At 34.3% G+C, this 14,969-nt stretch overlaps 1 protein-coding gene across 14 annotated transcripts in view; it reads right to left on the bottom strand.

The window, feature by feature from the left end:
- SLC4A10 (solute carrier family 4 member 10) overlaps window positions 1-11,310 on the bottom strand; it is a 242,430-nt gene extending 231,120 nt beyond the window's left edge. For 5 of the 14 annotated variants that reach the window (XM_039855402.1, XM_039855396.1, XM_039855393.1 and 2 more), the window contains exon 1: window positions 11,013-11,310. In XM_039855402.1, coding sequence (XP_039711336.1) covers window positions 11,013-11,060 — 48 coding nt within the window. In that variant the 5' untranslated portion in view covers window positions 11,061-11,310. The remainder of the gene's footprint in view (window positions 1-11,012) is intronic. The other 9 variants (XM_039855394.1, XM_039855395.1, XM_039855400.1 and 6 more) reach the window with 2 other exon arrangements.
- Between the last annotated feature and the right edge of the window lie 3,659 nt (window positions 11,311-14,969).

The raw sequence follows: 14,969 nt of genomic DNA, 5'->3' as shown, positions 1-14,969 counted from the left end.
TTTGAAGATGAAATTATTAAATCAGAGAATTATGAATGGGGTCCAAATCATATTTTATTTAAGTAACAACATATAGGAAGGTTTAGAAATTTTTACTTTTGTCAACTTCGTCATCTATCAGGATCTTCAGGTACTTCTTCGACATGGTTTTGATGACATAAAAGATCCTGGATGGTTCAAATAAGAATAATAGTTTCTTCTTAAGGAGTGATAAAGATGAAAGTATTATAGATAAAAATATTCTTAATATAAAAAATAAAATATTTGAGTTTATAGGTAGTCTATCATAGACTGATAAATAGTAAGACTGAGGAAAAGGATAAACACTAAAATACTTTGTTAATTGGACCTCTCTCACTCATTCTTAAAAAATTTTCTTTAAATGATGTCTATGGTTTTTGAGGAAGTAAAGAAATCATTTCATGATTCAAAGAAGACTGAAGTTTTTCATGGCCAAAACAGTATCTAGTACAGGTGAGTTCTGACGGAGTTAGAGATTCATATCTCCATTATATAAGGGAGTCTTATGTGGCATTTCAGTAATACTTTGAATAAGGTGAAAAAAGTTGAGGAGTTTTTAAAATAGCTCAGTATTTCCACTGAACTGTAATTTTTTTAAATCTACTTCATAGGACACTAATAGCAAAGTTGGAAATGGAATACAAAAGGAAGTGTTTGTAAAATGTTTATCAGGCCAATTGTCAAAGTTGTTAAATACCACTGAAGCTTCTAATGGAAGAGAAAACTGGTTACACAATCTTTCTAGAAGGACTTTTGACAATATTTGTAAGTAGCCTCAAAAGTTAGCATAGTGGCTCCTTGAAGAAATGATTGATTTCAAGGCTAAGGCAGAAACACTACAAGATGATCCTGAAAAATCTTGTGGTACTAGATACTACAGAAATGCTCAAAAAAGAATGGGAGCATACTGAAAGGACAAGAGCCACTTGAAGGAACACCCAATGTCCAAGATGAAATCATATGAGCAATAAAAATACTGAGAGTATTGGAGCATGGTCCATACACTCAAAATAAATATCTTTGAGTCCATAACGAAATAAGCAATTGAATAAATACATAAACAAATGGAGAAGTGACAGCTCTTCCCTACAAAAAGAAAAAATTCTAATTTCTAAATGCAGAAAAAATTAGAGAAATAGAAAACCACCATTAATTAGGAAAACACTACAGTAATAAATAGGTAATAAGCAGAAAATAGTCTTTGCTGAATGCTAAAATTAGTGAGTAAAACCTTGAGGAGAAACAGGATACATGCATAGTCTCAAAGTATCTCTCCCAAGGTATTTAATATTACGAAAGGGAAATTTTTAACTTTACAGTGGAAAACCCAGCAGACACCTCCGTTACCAAGGTAACATCCCCAGAAATAAGACATCATCTACCCCATGATATGATGCACTTAGAAGGGAACATAACTTCAATGATATTCTTGACCCAAAAAAAAGAAAAGAAAAGAAAAAAGCATAACCAAAATTAATTATTAGAATCTCAGGCAAACACAAATTGAGAGATAATCTACAAAATAAATAAATAAATAAAACTAACCTGTACACTTCAAGAGTATCAAGGTCATGAAAGATAAAGAAAAACTGAGTAACTCACAAAATAAAGATGATTAAAGGGACAAAATGGGATCCTGGAACAAAAAAGACATTAGTGGAAAAACCAGTGATTTACTAACAAATACTGTGGCTTAATTAATAGAGTTGTACCAATGTTAATTTCTGAGTTTTGATAATTAAATATGATCATGTACGATATTAACATTATGGCAAGGTACATAAGAATCCTCTGAGAATTCTTTAAATGTCTTGTTTATTGGCTCCACCCCTTTGATATTTTAAGCCAATAAACTTGAGTAAATTCCATAACTTGCATTTTTAATAAGCCCTCCTAAATATTCTGATGCATATAGTCCTTGAGTTTAAGGTTTTCTCAATAATCCCTTTGTTGAGGAGAAAAAAATACTAAATTTATATCTATAAGCAGTGTTCTACAAAATTACATATCAGATTTTTTGACAGGCAACTATATCATAAAATTATTTGTTAGTAAAATACAAATTACATGGCATGTACTCAAATAATATTGAGTACATTAGGTCTATTAATTGCTATATACATATTTTTTCCATTTTTTAACCACAGGCTTATTCCCAGAGCAGCTTAAATATCAACTACTAGAAAATCACTACTGCATTTATGAAAGCAACATGAATTTAACAACAATGAAATATGCTTCTTAAGCAGACCTATGTTTCGATTCCATCCAGTAGTGATCATATACCTAACTACTTTTTGTGGCACTTGCTTTCTGGAACTTGACTAGGTCATCCTCTTTGATATCAAAGCTTCACGAGTCAAAAAGAAAAAAAGTCATGAGGAAGCAATAGCCTTTTCTAAATAATTTTGGTTTCCCAGACTAAGCAAGAAGCAGAGGTACAAATAAATGCTGGAGGCGCTCCAGCAACCTCACACATTCAACATGCAATGGAAAAATTCTTTAAAAACTTGCTTATTAGAGTCTTAGAGCATAATTTTCATGATGAATGAGAAAGTCTTCATAATACTGATATAAAGATTTTATCACTAAATCAAGACTATTCAGAGTCCTTGGCTATAATACATTCTCACTCTAACCCACTAAGTCAGTATATCAAAACTACATTTTCATTCTTTGAGATGATCTCTTAGAGTTTTGAACTATTTAGAATTGGAACTAAGCTTAATATAAGAACTTCCATACAAATGGCACTTGTGGAATTTTGGTGCAATCCTTAACATAGTACAAAGAAGTCCTCACTAAAACAACTAAAATAACAAAAATATTGCCACAAGAAATTAAAGATCTAAAAACATGGAGGGACAGTCCATGTACATGTTTTGGAAGACTCAATATTGTCAAATGGCAATTCTCCCCAAACTGATCTGTAAGTTCAAACCAACCACTGTCAAAATCCTTGCAAGCTTTTTGTAGAATGAACAAGTGGATCCTAAAATTTATATGAAAATGCAAAGGACCTAGCATAATCAAAACAATTTTGAAAAATAAAAACAAAGTTGAAGGAGTTCCACAATCAATTTCAAATTTTACTGTAAAGCCTCAATAATCAAGACATTAGCGTATTAGGGTAAGGATAAGCACATAGATTAACAGAACAAAATGCAGAGCTCAGAAAAAATAACCTTATATTTACAGCCAATTTAACTTCAACAAAGCTGTCAAGAAAATTCAATAGAGAAACGTGGTCTTTTCAACAAATGCTTCTGGGGCAATTGAATATCTATATGGAACAAAAAAAGATTCCTACCTCACAGCATATACAAAAATTAACTCAAAATAGATCATTGATCTACGCATAAGGGTTGACTATAAAACTTCTAGGGAAAAACACAGGAAAAAATCTTTGTGACTTTGTTCTAGGTAGTTTTGTTAGATTCAACACCAAAAGCATAATCAATAATTTAAAAAACTGGTAAACTGAACTTCATCAAAATTAAAAACTTCTGTGTTTCAAAAGGCACCATTTAAAAAGTTAAAAGACAAAGCCAGTGAGAAAATATTTGCAAAATATTTCTAACAAGGAACTCATGCCCAAAGCATACATTTAAAAATTCTTATAATTCGAGAAGGCAACAAATAACCAATTTGAAAAACGGGTGAAAGATTTTAATAGACATTTCATCATAGAAGATATACAAATGGCTAATAAGCACAGAAAAGATATTCAATATCTCAATGTTCCTCTAAAATTCTTATGTTAAAATCTAATCCCCAATGTGATGGTATTAGAAGGTGGGGGTGTCTGGGAGGTGATTAGGTCTTCTATAAGAGATTAGTACCCATATAAAACAACCCCCAGAGAGCTCTCTTCTCCCTCTGTCTGATGTGATCTGATGTGAGATCATAGCCAACAAATGGCCATCTATGAACCAGGAAGGGGTGTGCACCAGATACCAAATCTGCTGCTCCTTGACCTTGGACTTCTTAGCTTTCAAAACTGTGTGAAATAAATTTCTGTTTTTAATAAAGCACCCAGTCTATGGTATTTTGTTATAGCAACCCAAATGGACTAAGATAATTAGTCATTATGAAAATGTAAATCAAAATCAAAACAGCATACCACTTCACACTCATTAGAATGGCAATTTGAAAAGATAGACAACACTGAATGCTGGCAAAATGTGGAGAAACCAAAACCCTTATATTACTGGTACAGCCGATACATGTAAAATGATACAATCTCATTGAAAAATTCTGGCACTTTCTTTAAACATTAAATATAAATATAATAACCTAGCAATTCCACTCATAGGACTCTACCCAAGAGAAATATAAATATATGTGCACATGGAAACATATACATGAAAATTTATAGCAGCATTGTTTGTAATAGCTAAAAGTTAGAAACTATATAAATGAACATAAACTATCAATAAACAAATGCCAGGCATCCATACAATGTAATACTTTCCAGCAATAAAAAGGAACAAACTTCTGATACACACCACAACATAAATGGACCTCAAAACATATCACTTACATGAAAGAAGCCAGGTACAAAAGACTGCTTTTTGTATAATTCCATTTATATGAAATGTCCACAAAAGGCATATTTATAGACAAAAAGCAAATCAGTAGAAAGCAGATCAATCCTTGTTCAGGGCCAAAAGTATGTGTTAACAACAAATGAGCTGGAGAAAACTTTTGGGGGCAATAAAATGTTCTAAAACAAATTTAGTGATGGTTGCACAGCTCTGCAAATCTACTAAAAATTACTCAATTTGTACTTACAATGGGAGGAATTTATGATATGTAAATTATTTATGTATGTATATATATATATGATATGTAAAAAAAATCTCCTTACATATCATAAGATCTTGGGAGAAGCAGACTATGAAAATCAATATTAAAATGGTTAATTAATATTTTCTTTGGAGTTTGACTTACCATACAGTAATATAAAATGCTATGAGACTAGACCAATAATGACTTTAAAATAATGTTGGTAACACAAAATGAGGTTTAATTTTATTTTTTAAGTAGTCTTCTTAGAAATTTTGTTGCTTTGATGTTCTTCATGTTTAAGTTTAAAGTGTATCAAGAAAAAATTCAGAAAGATGATTTGGAGAAGAAATAACAGTTTGAACTTAGTCAAATAGTTCCCGTCGTCTCTTGTATGTATTATATGCCATATACTCTCAACTCAGCTTTCAAGATATATTCCAAAAGACCTCTAGGTCTGCAAATAGTTTGCTGAAACCCTGACCAACCTCAGCGTTACCTTCACAAAGAGACTGGGAGAGAGCAGGAGAAAGAGAGAAAGTTATTTTTAATTTTCATGAATATTTTACTTTCCTTTTTCTTGATTTATATAAATATGACTGATATAAGGATTGTTTAGATCCTCAACTCTCTCCCTGTTAATGATAATAATTAAACAATAACTTACTATTGTTGAAATTTTTTAATAGAATTCATCATTTTGCAGTGTACAATTCAATGGTTTTTATTATACTCACAATGTTGTACAACCATCGCCGCTAATTTCAGAACATTTTTTATTATTTCAGAAAGAAACTCCACAGCTATTAGCAGTTTCCCCTACACCCCAGGCCCTGGCAACCACTAATCTACTTTAGTCTCTAAGGATTTGCCTGTTCTTGACATTTCATACAAATGGAATCATACAATATGTGGCGTGCAATGCTTTACATTTTATAGCACCTTGTATCATACTACTTTGATTTTGAAGAGCTAGATTTAAAAGCCTATTTTATAATCAGATTCTTTTAACTGACTTTAATTAAAAAGAGAGTAGTCAACTAGATACAATATTTTCAAACCCTCAGTACTTATTAGCTGTGTGAACCTGGATAACTTATTCAGCCTTCTGAGCCTCAGTTTCTTATCTGTAAGACTGGATAACATTAGCAACTTTTCAGGATTATCATGATAAGGAGAGATGTTTATGTTCAGCAAAAGCCCGAGACAGTATCTACTATTACTTCACAAAGATTATCTAATTATCAGCATCACTTTAATTTAGCACTCAGATATTTATGCTAGAATAGAAACTATACAATAGTGGAAAGAATGATGGAGTAGGAATCAAGAGATTTGGACATTAGGCCAAGCTCTCCCATTAAGTAGTATAAATGGCATACTGTTTAGTGTTCAATTTCATCATCTGTAGATTAAGAAGTTAGTCTAAAGTCTAGTCTCCAATTGATCTCTACAATTCTTCTCTGAGCAAAACATACATGATTCCACAAGATAAATGCATTATACACTAGTTATATCCTATTTCTAAATAAGAGCAACACACTTCAAGGAGTATCTGAGACAACTCTTTTAAGTGAGAGAATATATTAGAACTTCGATTTGCATTTATTTTATCTAAAAAATAAATAAAACAACTAATACTATAAAGATTGAAACTGGTAACCCCACAGAAAGCCAAATAATAAAGTGCCATGTATCCTATGAGGTAAGAGAAAGGAATAGTGGAAGTTTCTCCATAGAAGAGGGTTGAGAGTGACACCTGCATTTCACCATTAACCTGAAGCATCTTGCAATGTGCTGTTCAGCATCTTGCTAAGCCCAGTTTAACTTCTGAGGCAACCATCATTCCAAGTTTAGAAAGAAAGCACACACTGGAAGCGTGATTATTTTTATGACCATGATCTCTAACTCTATTTGAGTTCCAGACCTTGGCCCAGATATTTTCTAACCCTCTATCATAAACTATCTCACTTCTTCATCTGACCTCAATATTTTTATCATAAACTTAATATTGCAGAATTTAGATTCTACCACTCATTACCTTAGCATACTACACATATATTTTATTTCTATAGTCATTCGCCATTGTAGAGTAGCAATTCAAGTAGATTTCCATGAAAGTGGAAATGAGAATTGATTCCTTATAGTGCATTTTTCTCCCTATATATTACCATGTGCGGTATGTTTCTTTAAATTCATACTATCATCTAAATTAAAATTCAAATAAACTAGAAATCCAATATTATTTAGCCAAACTATATGCTCTTTTTGTTACTTTGACATTTTAGTCTCATTTTTCTTTTCCTGATTTAATAATAGACTTTTGGTAAGTTTTTTTTTCCCCTACAAATAAAACAATTCAATAAACTGGACCCATTTGGAAACCTGGAATTAGCATTTTAAAAGGTGCTAAAATCCACCATCTAGTCTATATTATTTCTATATTATTCTATAATATTCCATATTTTACCTTTAAAAAGGTAATATAATATCTATTCTATAATATTCTATATTACTTTTTTAAAGTGATCTTTACTCTAGTTCCATACCTCAGGGCAGTTTTTTTGAGTAAGTTAAACTTAAAATAAGTTCCTTTTAGGACATCAGTATTTTAAAAGGGATCCAACATGGACCTACTACATATCACCCAAGATTAAATGGCATTAGATAGAAATGTTTGTTATAAAAATATTCTTCAAGAAGCCTCTCCCCTTGCCTGATAATTTGAAGACTGCCAGGTTACTCCTAGAAGAAAATTCAATACCAAATGTCAACAGAAAATTTCATCATATGCAACATCCTAAATTCCTGGCTTCATACTTTTAAATGATTAGTTCCATTATTACAAAAGTTATATCACTATCATTATTGTTACATATAGTCTTCATATACCCCATCTCAAAATGCTTATAACAATGACTGAATATTTGAGGAGAAAACAGGGTGAAATTCACGTAGACAGAGTTTTTGTCCATCTAGTTCTTTGCTGTTTCCCCAGCCTCAAGGACATATTTGGTCAATAGTAGACATTTAATAAGTGAATAATTCTTGTAAATATAGTTTATTCTAATAGCTTCAAACATAACAGTCAGGTCTGATCAAAGCCAGACTATACTGTGGGCCAAGAAGAGTTGAACATCTTAACCCTTAGAGGGACTAGGGTCTACGAAATGCAGTGATGCCTTCCTCAGCAAAAGAAACATGGGTTCTAAGGAGGACCGAGAGAAGAGAGAAACATGTCAGGGCCTCCCACATCCATACTCTTAATATGTACTTTATATATACTAAACAAAGGTAAATCTTGGAGGCCTAAAAATAATCTATTCCTCCCTTTCATTGAATCAGAATATATTCACTCATTTGGCATATTTGTCTATTCTTGCGATTTTTCTTTCTCTGTTGCTTCTCTGTCTACTTCTGACTATTTCGGTCCCACATCTAATCTTGGTTTTTAATGCCTTTCCAATTAGCTTTCCCACCATACTGCAAAGTTTCCATAGCTATAACTAAGTATCCCACCTTCTACCTCCACTTTACAGTGTTCTGTTTCCCTCGTTTCTTAGTAGACAGTACTGACAAACCACCTGTCATAAAGACCTAAAACCTGGAATTCATTTCGATGTCTATATTTCCATTAATAATGATAATAGCAGCTAACTTTTATTGAGCAATTACTACTAAATGCCAGGTACCTGACACAGGTTATTTCATTTACTCATCAAAAAAAACCCAGGAGACATTTTTCGGTTGAAGAAACTAAGGCTTATTATTTTCCCATGATCATACAGCATGTCAATAGCAGAGCTTGGACATACCAGACTCTGTTTTTAAATACTATGCCATATTGCCTATCATATAATTATTTTGCACAGTCATCTGACTAATTTTCTAAAACAGAACCCAAAGCTATTTCTTCCTTTCTCTTCTAAGCATAAAACTCCAGTCCAAGATCTGATTATGATAAGCCTAATTATTAATGTAATGTAAAAATACTGCTTTTTTTCCTTGAACTACTTTTAGAAGACCTATATTCTAACCCTGGCTTCATCACTATGTGATTCTACATATGTTATTCAAACTCTCTGTGCCTCAATTTCTAATCTTTCAATTAAAGTAATAAAATTTGCTTTAATTAACATGATTGTTTTCAGAAGAAAAAAAAAACTGCCATAAAACCAACTGGGGAAGTTTAAAATGTTATACAAATATAAAAGTAGGTCAATAATTCAGCATCTTTTCTAGCCTCCCAGGCTTATTTTTCTTATAATGAACTGCTAACACGATCTTCTCTTGCCATTAAACAATAACTATTCTGTACTGGCCATTATCCACACAAAATGCAAACTTATGACTTCAAAAATTTCCATCAACTTACTGTAACCCTTCTTTTCTAGCCAAACTTGAATTTTTTCTCCTCTTTTAAGCCACAAACTGCTCATCTAGTCCAGTAAATTCTAAATTCCCCTAGTTAATCCTCATTTGCTCCTAAACCCTTTAATTGTTCCCCACAAGTGACAACTCACATCCCATATCTAAGTGACTTCAGACTGCTTTTCTAGGACAGCTTCGAACTCCCTCCCCCTAAAGGGGATTTTTTTCCCTATATCTTAGCCTTCCTTATATTTCCCTTTCCCAATTCTTGTGTATAGTTCCTCTCTCTCATCCAGGGAACAATAGTTCTTTGATATTCTTGATACCCTTTATTCTGAGTATCCACAGAATCCTAATTTGTGTATTTATTCAAGTTTGGGAAGACAGATAAACCTTCTGCTCTGATTTTTTAAAATAATTCCAGTCTGACGGGAAAAGAAACGTCTCTACCTTTAAGCAAGCAGGCTTACTGGCATTTTTCCCCCCTCTCTAACACTGACCCTGCCCTTTTTTAAGGCTCCATTCTCGGTGGTGACTCCTGCAATCTTCTCATCTCCCTGTTCCCTCCCTGCCCGAATCTGGCGTCCTGAGGAGCACTGGGCATGCTCAGTAACCTCAGCGGATTCCGCGATGCAAACTGGAATCTTTTGCAGATTTTAAGCCGCGGGAGAGGTAAGGCCCTAAAAATACTGTGGCCCAGAATTTGCCCACTCCCCGTGAGGTATTATCTGATTTAAAGATGTGTTCACAGCCTAAGAATGGACTCAGAAATGGGCAGCTGGCTGCCAACCCTTACTCGGCCAGGTGGATCACCAACCTGAGTAGCAAAGAGCTGAGAACAGCCCCTCTGCCTGGTTTGGTGCAGGGAGGAGATTTCTGCTATTCTGAGCTGTGATAGTGCTGATAGATGGCTGGAAGCTAGTGTTTTGCTTCTCTGTTGCGTCAAGAAAAACTGCTTGGGTTTTTTTTCTTCTTCTTTTTCCTTGAACACAGCAGCTGCTCCAGGAAGAGAAAGAAGGTATTACCTGAAGATCTACAAAGTCTGTGAGCCAGCCAGAGATTTGTGTGGAAAGGATAGACAAATCGACTACTTACCCAAGAATTAGATCGGGGGAGCCAGCTTAAAGACCCAGAGATAAACAGGCTATTTCCAAATGACAATTCAGGAACATTTCAGCTATTCAAATCTGAATTGCGTGCCTATTCCCCCCAAAATTCATACCTTCTTTGTATGTGAACCATGACACATTTTCCTTTGAGAGAGACTGATAGAAGCAAGCCAGCACACACACACACACACACACACACACACACACACACACACACACACACACACGATCTTTCTGTTCTTTCCCCTGGTTTCTGCGAAAATCTCTAAAGCTGCTATCGCAGCAGATTCCCCTACCTCTCTATCAGGGGCATGAGGCATGAGGAAGAAATTTATCATCTATGTAATATAATAAAAAGGGGGCTTCTTTGCAGGGGCTTGAAACACCACTGCACAGCATGAGAAACAGAGAGTAGGCAGTAACAGGCAGGGAAAGAGACACACAGCTGCCCCTGCTGCTAAAACCTAGCCATCTCTTTAAACAGCAGCAGACATGAGACATTTCATCACCATTAATGCATCCATATTGAGAAGGGAGAAAAAATCATGTGCTTTGCATTATGCATTTCAGTCACCCAAGATGGGAGGAGACCCCAGTCCATATGTTGTGGGAGCTATCCACCACCCCAAAAGTACATTCGCTTCACCTAGCTAGCAGACCGCTCGCCTGACAGGATTTGCAGCAAACGCAGTTAAATCTACATGACAGCAGATTGTCTCTTACCGTAGGCAGCAGCGGCTCCATTTGGGCTCCCTGGTCTTTAATCTCCATGTTTTGTAATGCCTCTGGAATAAGCACCTTTCTCTGCAGTGTCTTCAGTGTCTTACACTCAGCTCGGCACTCACTCTGCTTAGTATTCGGATCAGGTAGCTCTGAAGCAGGAGGCAATTGCACACTCCAACTCACCAGAGTCACATGGCTCCTACTCACTCGGGCTGCTGGCCAGGTTTTGCACTGAATGCCTTGGATCCCTGGGCCGGTAAGAGAGATCTCCTGAGCCCTGTATCACTGCCCACACCTGGCTACTGGTATAAAATGCAGCTTGCAATGCTGCAAGTCTAATGTACATTAAGAATCTCACCTAAGATGCTAACTTCTATAGAAACTACTCCAAGGTAGACTCCAACCAGCTCAGCCAGATTTCAACACTTTGAGGCAATTCACTTCATTCCCATAAGAAACATAAAATCAAATAAGACGACATTAATAAGGTTTACTTGTTGTCCTGATCTGAGTACCTGAGGTCTTTAAAACCAGATAACATCAAAATTGACATGTCTTAGTGAGACTTAACTATGCACTAACAAAGAAATCAGACATTTGAGTGATTGTTGACTCAATAAAAATTGGACAGATACTTTCAATATTTTAGTTGTGAGAAACTTAGGTAAGTTACATACTATTACAAATAAAATATATTTTTCTATGATTTCCAACAAAAATAACAGAGAAAGGATGTATTCTGATAGTAGCAATGATGAATATACTAAAACACTTTGGAAAGATAATGAATCTGACAAGAGTAACCCAAGCATATACTCTTCTGCCTTAAAAGTCTCAACAAAAGAGGGGTAGAGGATTCTCTAACCCATGGAAGATAAGGGGTCATTTGGAGAAGCTCTTTTGTAGAGAACAGTAGCTAATAGTAATTGTTGAAAGACTACGCATATTTCCTAAAATTGATTATGAGTCTAATTCATTTTAGGTAATGAAGTCTACACATCACTGGACCCCAGACTAAGAGTATGAAGGTTACAAATGAAGAGGGGTTAAAAGAGAAAGACTGAAAATTATTAAGACGGTTTAACTTAAATAAGAAACTTGTCACCAGATTTTAAAAATCTCTCATCAGCAGATATGAGTATTAAATTATTTTCAGCAACACACCAAAATTGTCCACAATGCTCATAACAAGTGGAATTATTGATAACTTTTATCTGTTTTCCTTCTCAATACAATTCTTTAAACAAAGAAATCGGACATTATTTTATAAGAAAAATATTTGTTTTTTAAACCATGATTAATATATTTGAGTGCCAATTTTGTGCACAGCACATTGAGATAATTCCAAGAACTTAAATAACATGATATCTAAAAAGGAACTTATTAATTTGGGGCTCAACTTGATATTCTACCATGGACTGATGAATAAAAACTCCTTTCCAACTCAAATGACCATTACTAGCTAATCATAAACAACTTATTAGAATAAAAATGATAAGTTTTCTGTAGAAAGATTATTTTTATCTCATTAGGAAACCCTAAGTTGCCCAGTTTATAATTTTTCAAACATAATCTAAATATAACTAGGAAAATGTCTCTTTATTCCAAGAATCAAAAATAAGACAGTATTTTAAATTACCATTAATCAACATTTTCCTACAATGTGTATGATTAAACCATATAGATACTGTGCTGGAACAACCATTTTTTGAGTGCTTACTATTTGCTAGAGCTACTATTTCTACCAGTATAATAGAACTTAGCCAGAGTTTCAACAGCAGATATTCAACTTCTAAAGATCAAGGAAGCCCATATGTCTAAAGTTCTCTAACCCAAGATGTTGAATGCTAACCAAACAAAAAAAAGTGAAAAAGATAAAGTGGTCCTCATTAAATTTACTACCTCTATCTTACAGCTCTAAAAACTTTAGAATTAAGACCCATAACCTGAGAGAATACATCCACATACTACACAAGTCTCAATGAAGAAGGTAAGTATAGAATTGATAACTTCTAGGAACAACAGTATCATCAAGTAGTGGAATTTTTACCAACAGAACCACAGAATTTTACAAATAGGACCTTGGAGATTAACTTCTCCATTAATTTTCAAACTCTACAGTTGAAGAGAACAGAAGCTAGGGAAGCAGAAATCCAAATTGCATGAGCAGCTTTTTTCGACAACATGTGTCTGTCTTGGAGATTCTGGTATATCCTTGGTGGAGGCTAGGAAAGCTGAGGATATACTTTTGGAAAAATGCTTCCAGGTAACTTTTATATTTCTCCAAGTCCAAACCTCTTTCTACTACAGTCAAGTTTCTTTGGATCTTAGGTGATTAAAAATGTGTTCCTGTTTAGCCTGTTATTATTTAGAAATTCAATGAGATTTCATTAGTTACAATTTGACTGCCATAATTTCAAACATCTCATTAAGTATTGCAGGACTGAATCTGTTCAGGAACTGAACATTTCAGATGCCTCACTGGAACTAGACAATAGCTTGATTTCATTCAATCAGTCCTACTATGTGTGAGGCACTGTGCTAGTGATGCTATTTTCTGTCATACCCAGCAATATTAAAAGTGGAATTTTCTCTCTGAAGAATGAATAAAAGTAGTGATCAGCTGAAAGCCAATCATACAGAGGGGAATTACAGAAAGCATTAAACAGAAGAGGCACCTTCCTCTCCAGCTGCCCATGTCATAGCCAGTAGGAAAAGAACAAAGCCACCATGGTGTGCTTCCTTCCTTTTTCTGTCCTGTATCCTGGGACTCTTGCTGACCTCAATTTTTACTAATCCTCCAAGGAAGCAAGTTAGCATGGATCCATTGTCCTTTCAGTTCCTACCTTCCTTTGCTGTTTTAAGCCCTGGGGTTAAGATATGCACATTAATACAATGTTTATCTTACAGAAGAGGCCATCTAATTTTAATTGTATTTGAAGCAGACACTAGATTCCTAAGGTTATAGTCAACACTAGTATTTCAAGAAAACACTTTTCAATCCTATCAGTATTGGATTTCTGGCTTAGATCTCAAAGTCCATTACTTTGACCCTTTTTACTATTAAAGAGCTGAAGTTTAGGTAGGCAACAAGATCAGAAATATATTCTGAACATTAATACTGTGCTGGTAATGATTTTATTAGCTCAAGGTTACTATTTCAAAAAAATGACTATTTTTCACTTATGCAAATGTATCATAGCACTTTTTATATCATTTACTCCGTGTTATCCCTTTGTACTTCTAACCTTTAGAACCTATGCATATATTCTGAACAACTTAGAACATATGACATAGATTTGGCAAATTTATCATCTGAAAGTGTTTAAATGAATTTGGAAAACTCAAGAAAACCTAAAATGTTCTTTCCTCACAGCTTAAAAAATAATGACATTTGACCTCTAAGAAAAAGAGTAAGAACGTCCACTCCCAAATCTGGCATACAACAAGAAACCTCACTGTATAGTATTAGAGTTTAAAAGTGATAAATGTTACTCCTTTTTACATATGTTCTTGGCCACCAAACTGATAAGCATGGTTCTAAGCTATCAACTCTCAGAAAAGGAATATATGAAATAAGTAATTAAGAAGGCCATTCCAATATTGGGCAAATATTGGAATTTAAGAGACCCTCACACTTCTCTTAGTTCATGACTGGTTTTTCCAATCCTGAAGATTGAGACAAAGACTTGATTTTCACTCTTCGTCCTAATTTACCAATACAGAACAACCCATATAAGGCTTATACTCTATATTGAGTACTAGAGGGCAGCATCTTTACCAAATTTAGCTCAATTTAGTAAACATTTGAGTACCTACCGTATGCTAGTAACTTTACAAAAACAAACAATACATGAACCCTGTATACAGAGAGGTCATGGTTTAGTAGAGAAATATAACATCATTTGACAAGCACTTAAGTAAATATATGTGCAAAAACCAGAGATAGAGCAGAAG

Source organism: Pteropus medius, unplaced genomic scaffold, assembly GCF_902729225.1.
Source record: "Pteropus medius unplaced genomic scaffold, Ma_sr-lr_union100, whole genome shotgun sequence".
Classification (NCBI taxonomy): domain Eukaryota; kingdom Metazoa; phylum Chordata; class Mammalia; order Chiroptera; family Pteropodidae; genus Pteropus; species Pteropus medius.
This window is presented reverse-complemented; position numbering and strand designations above follow the sequence as displayed.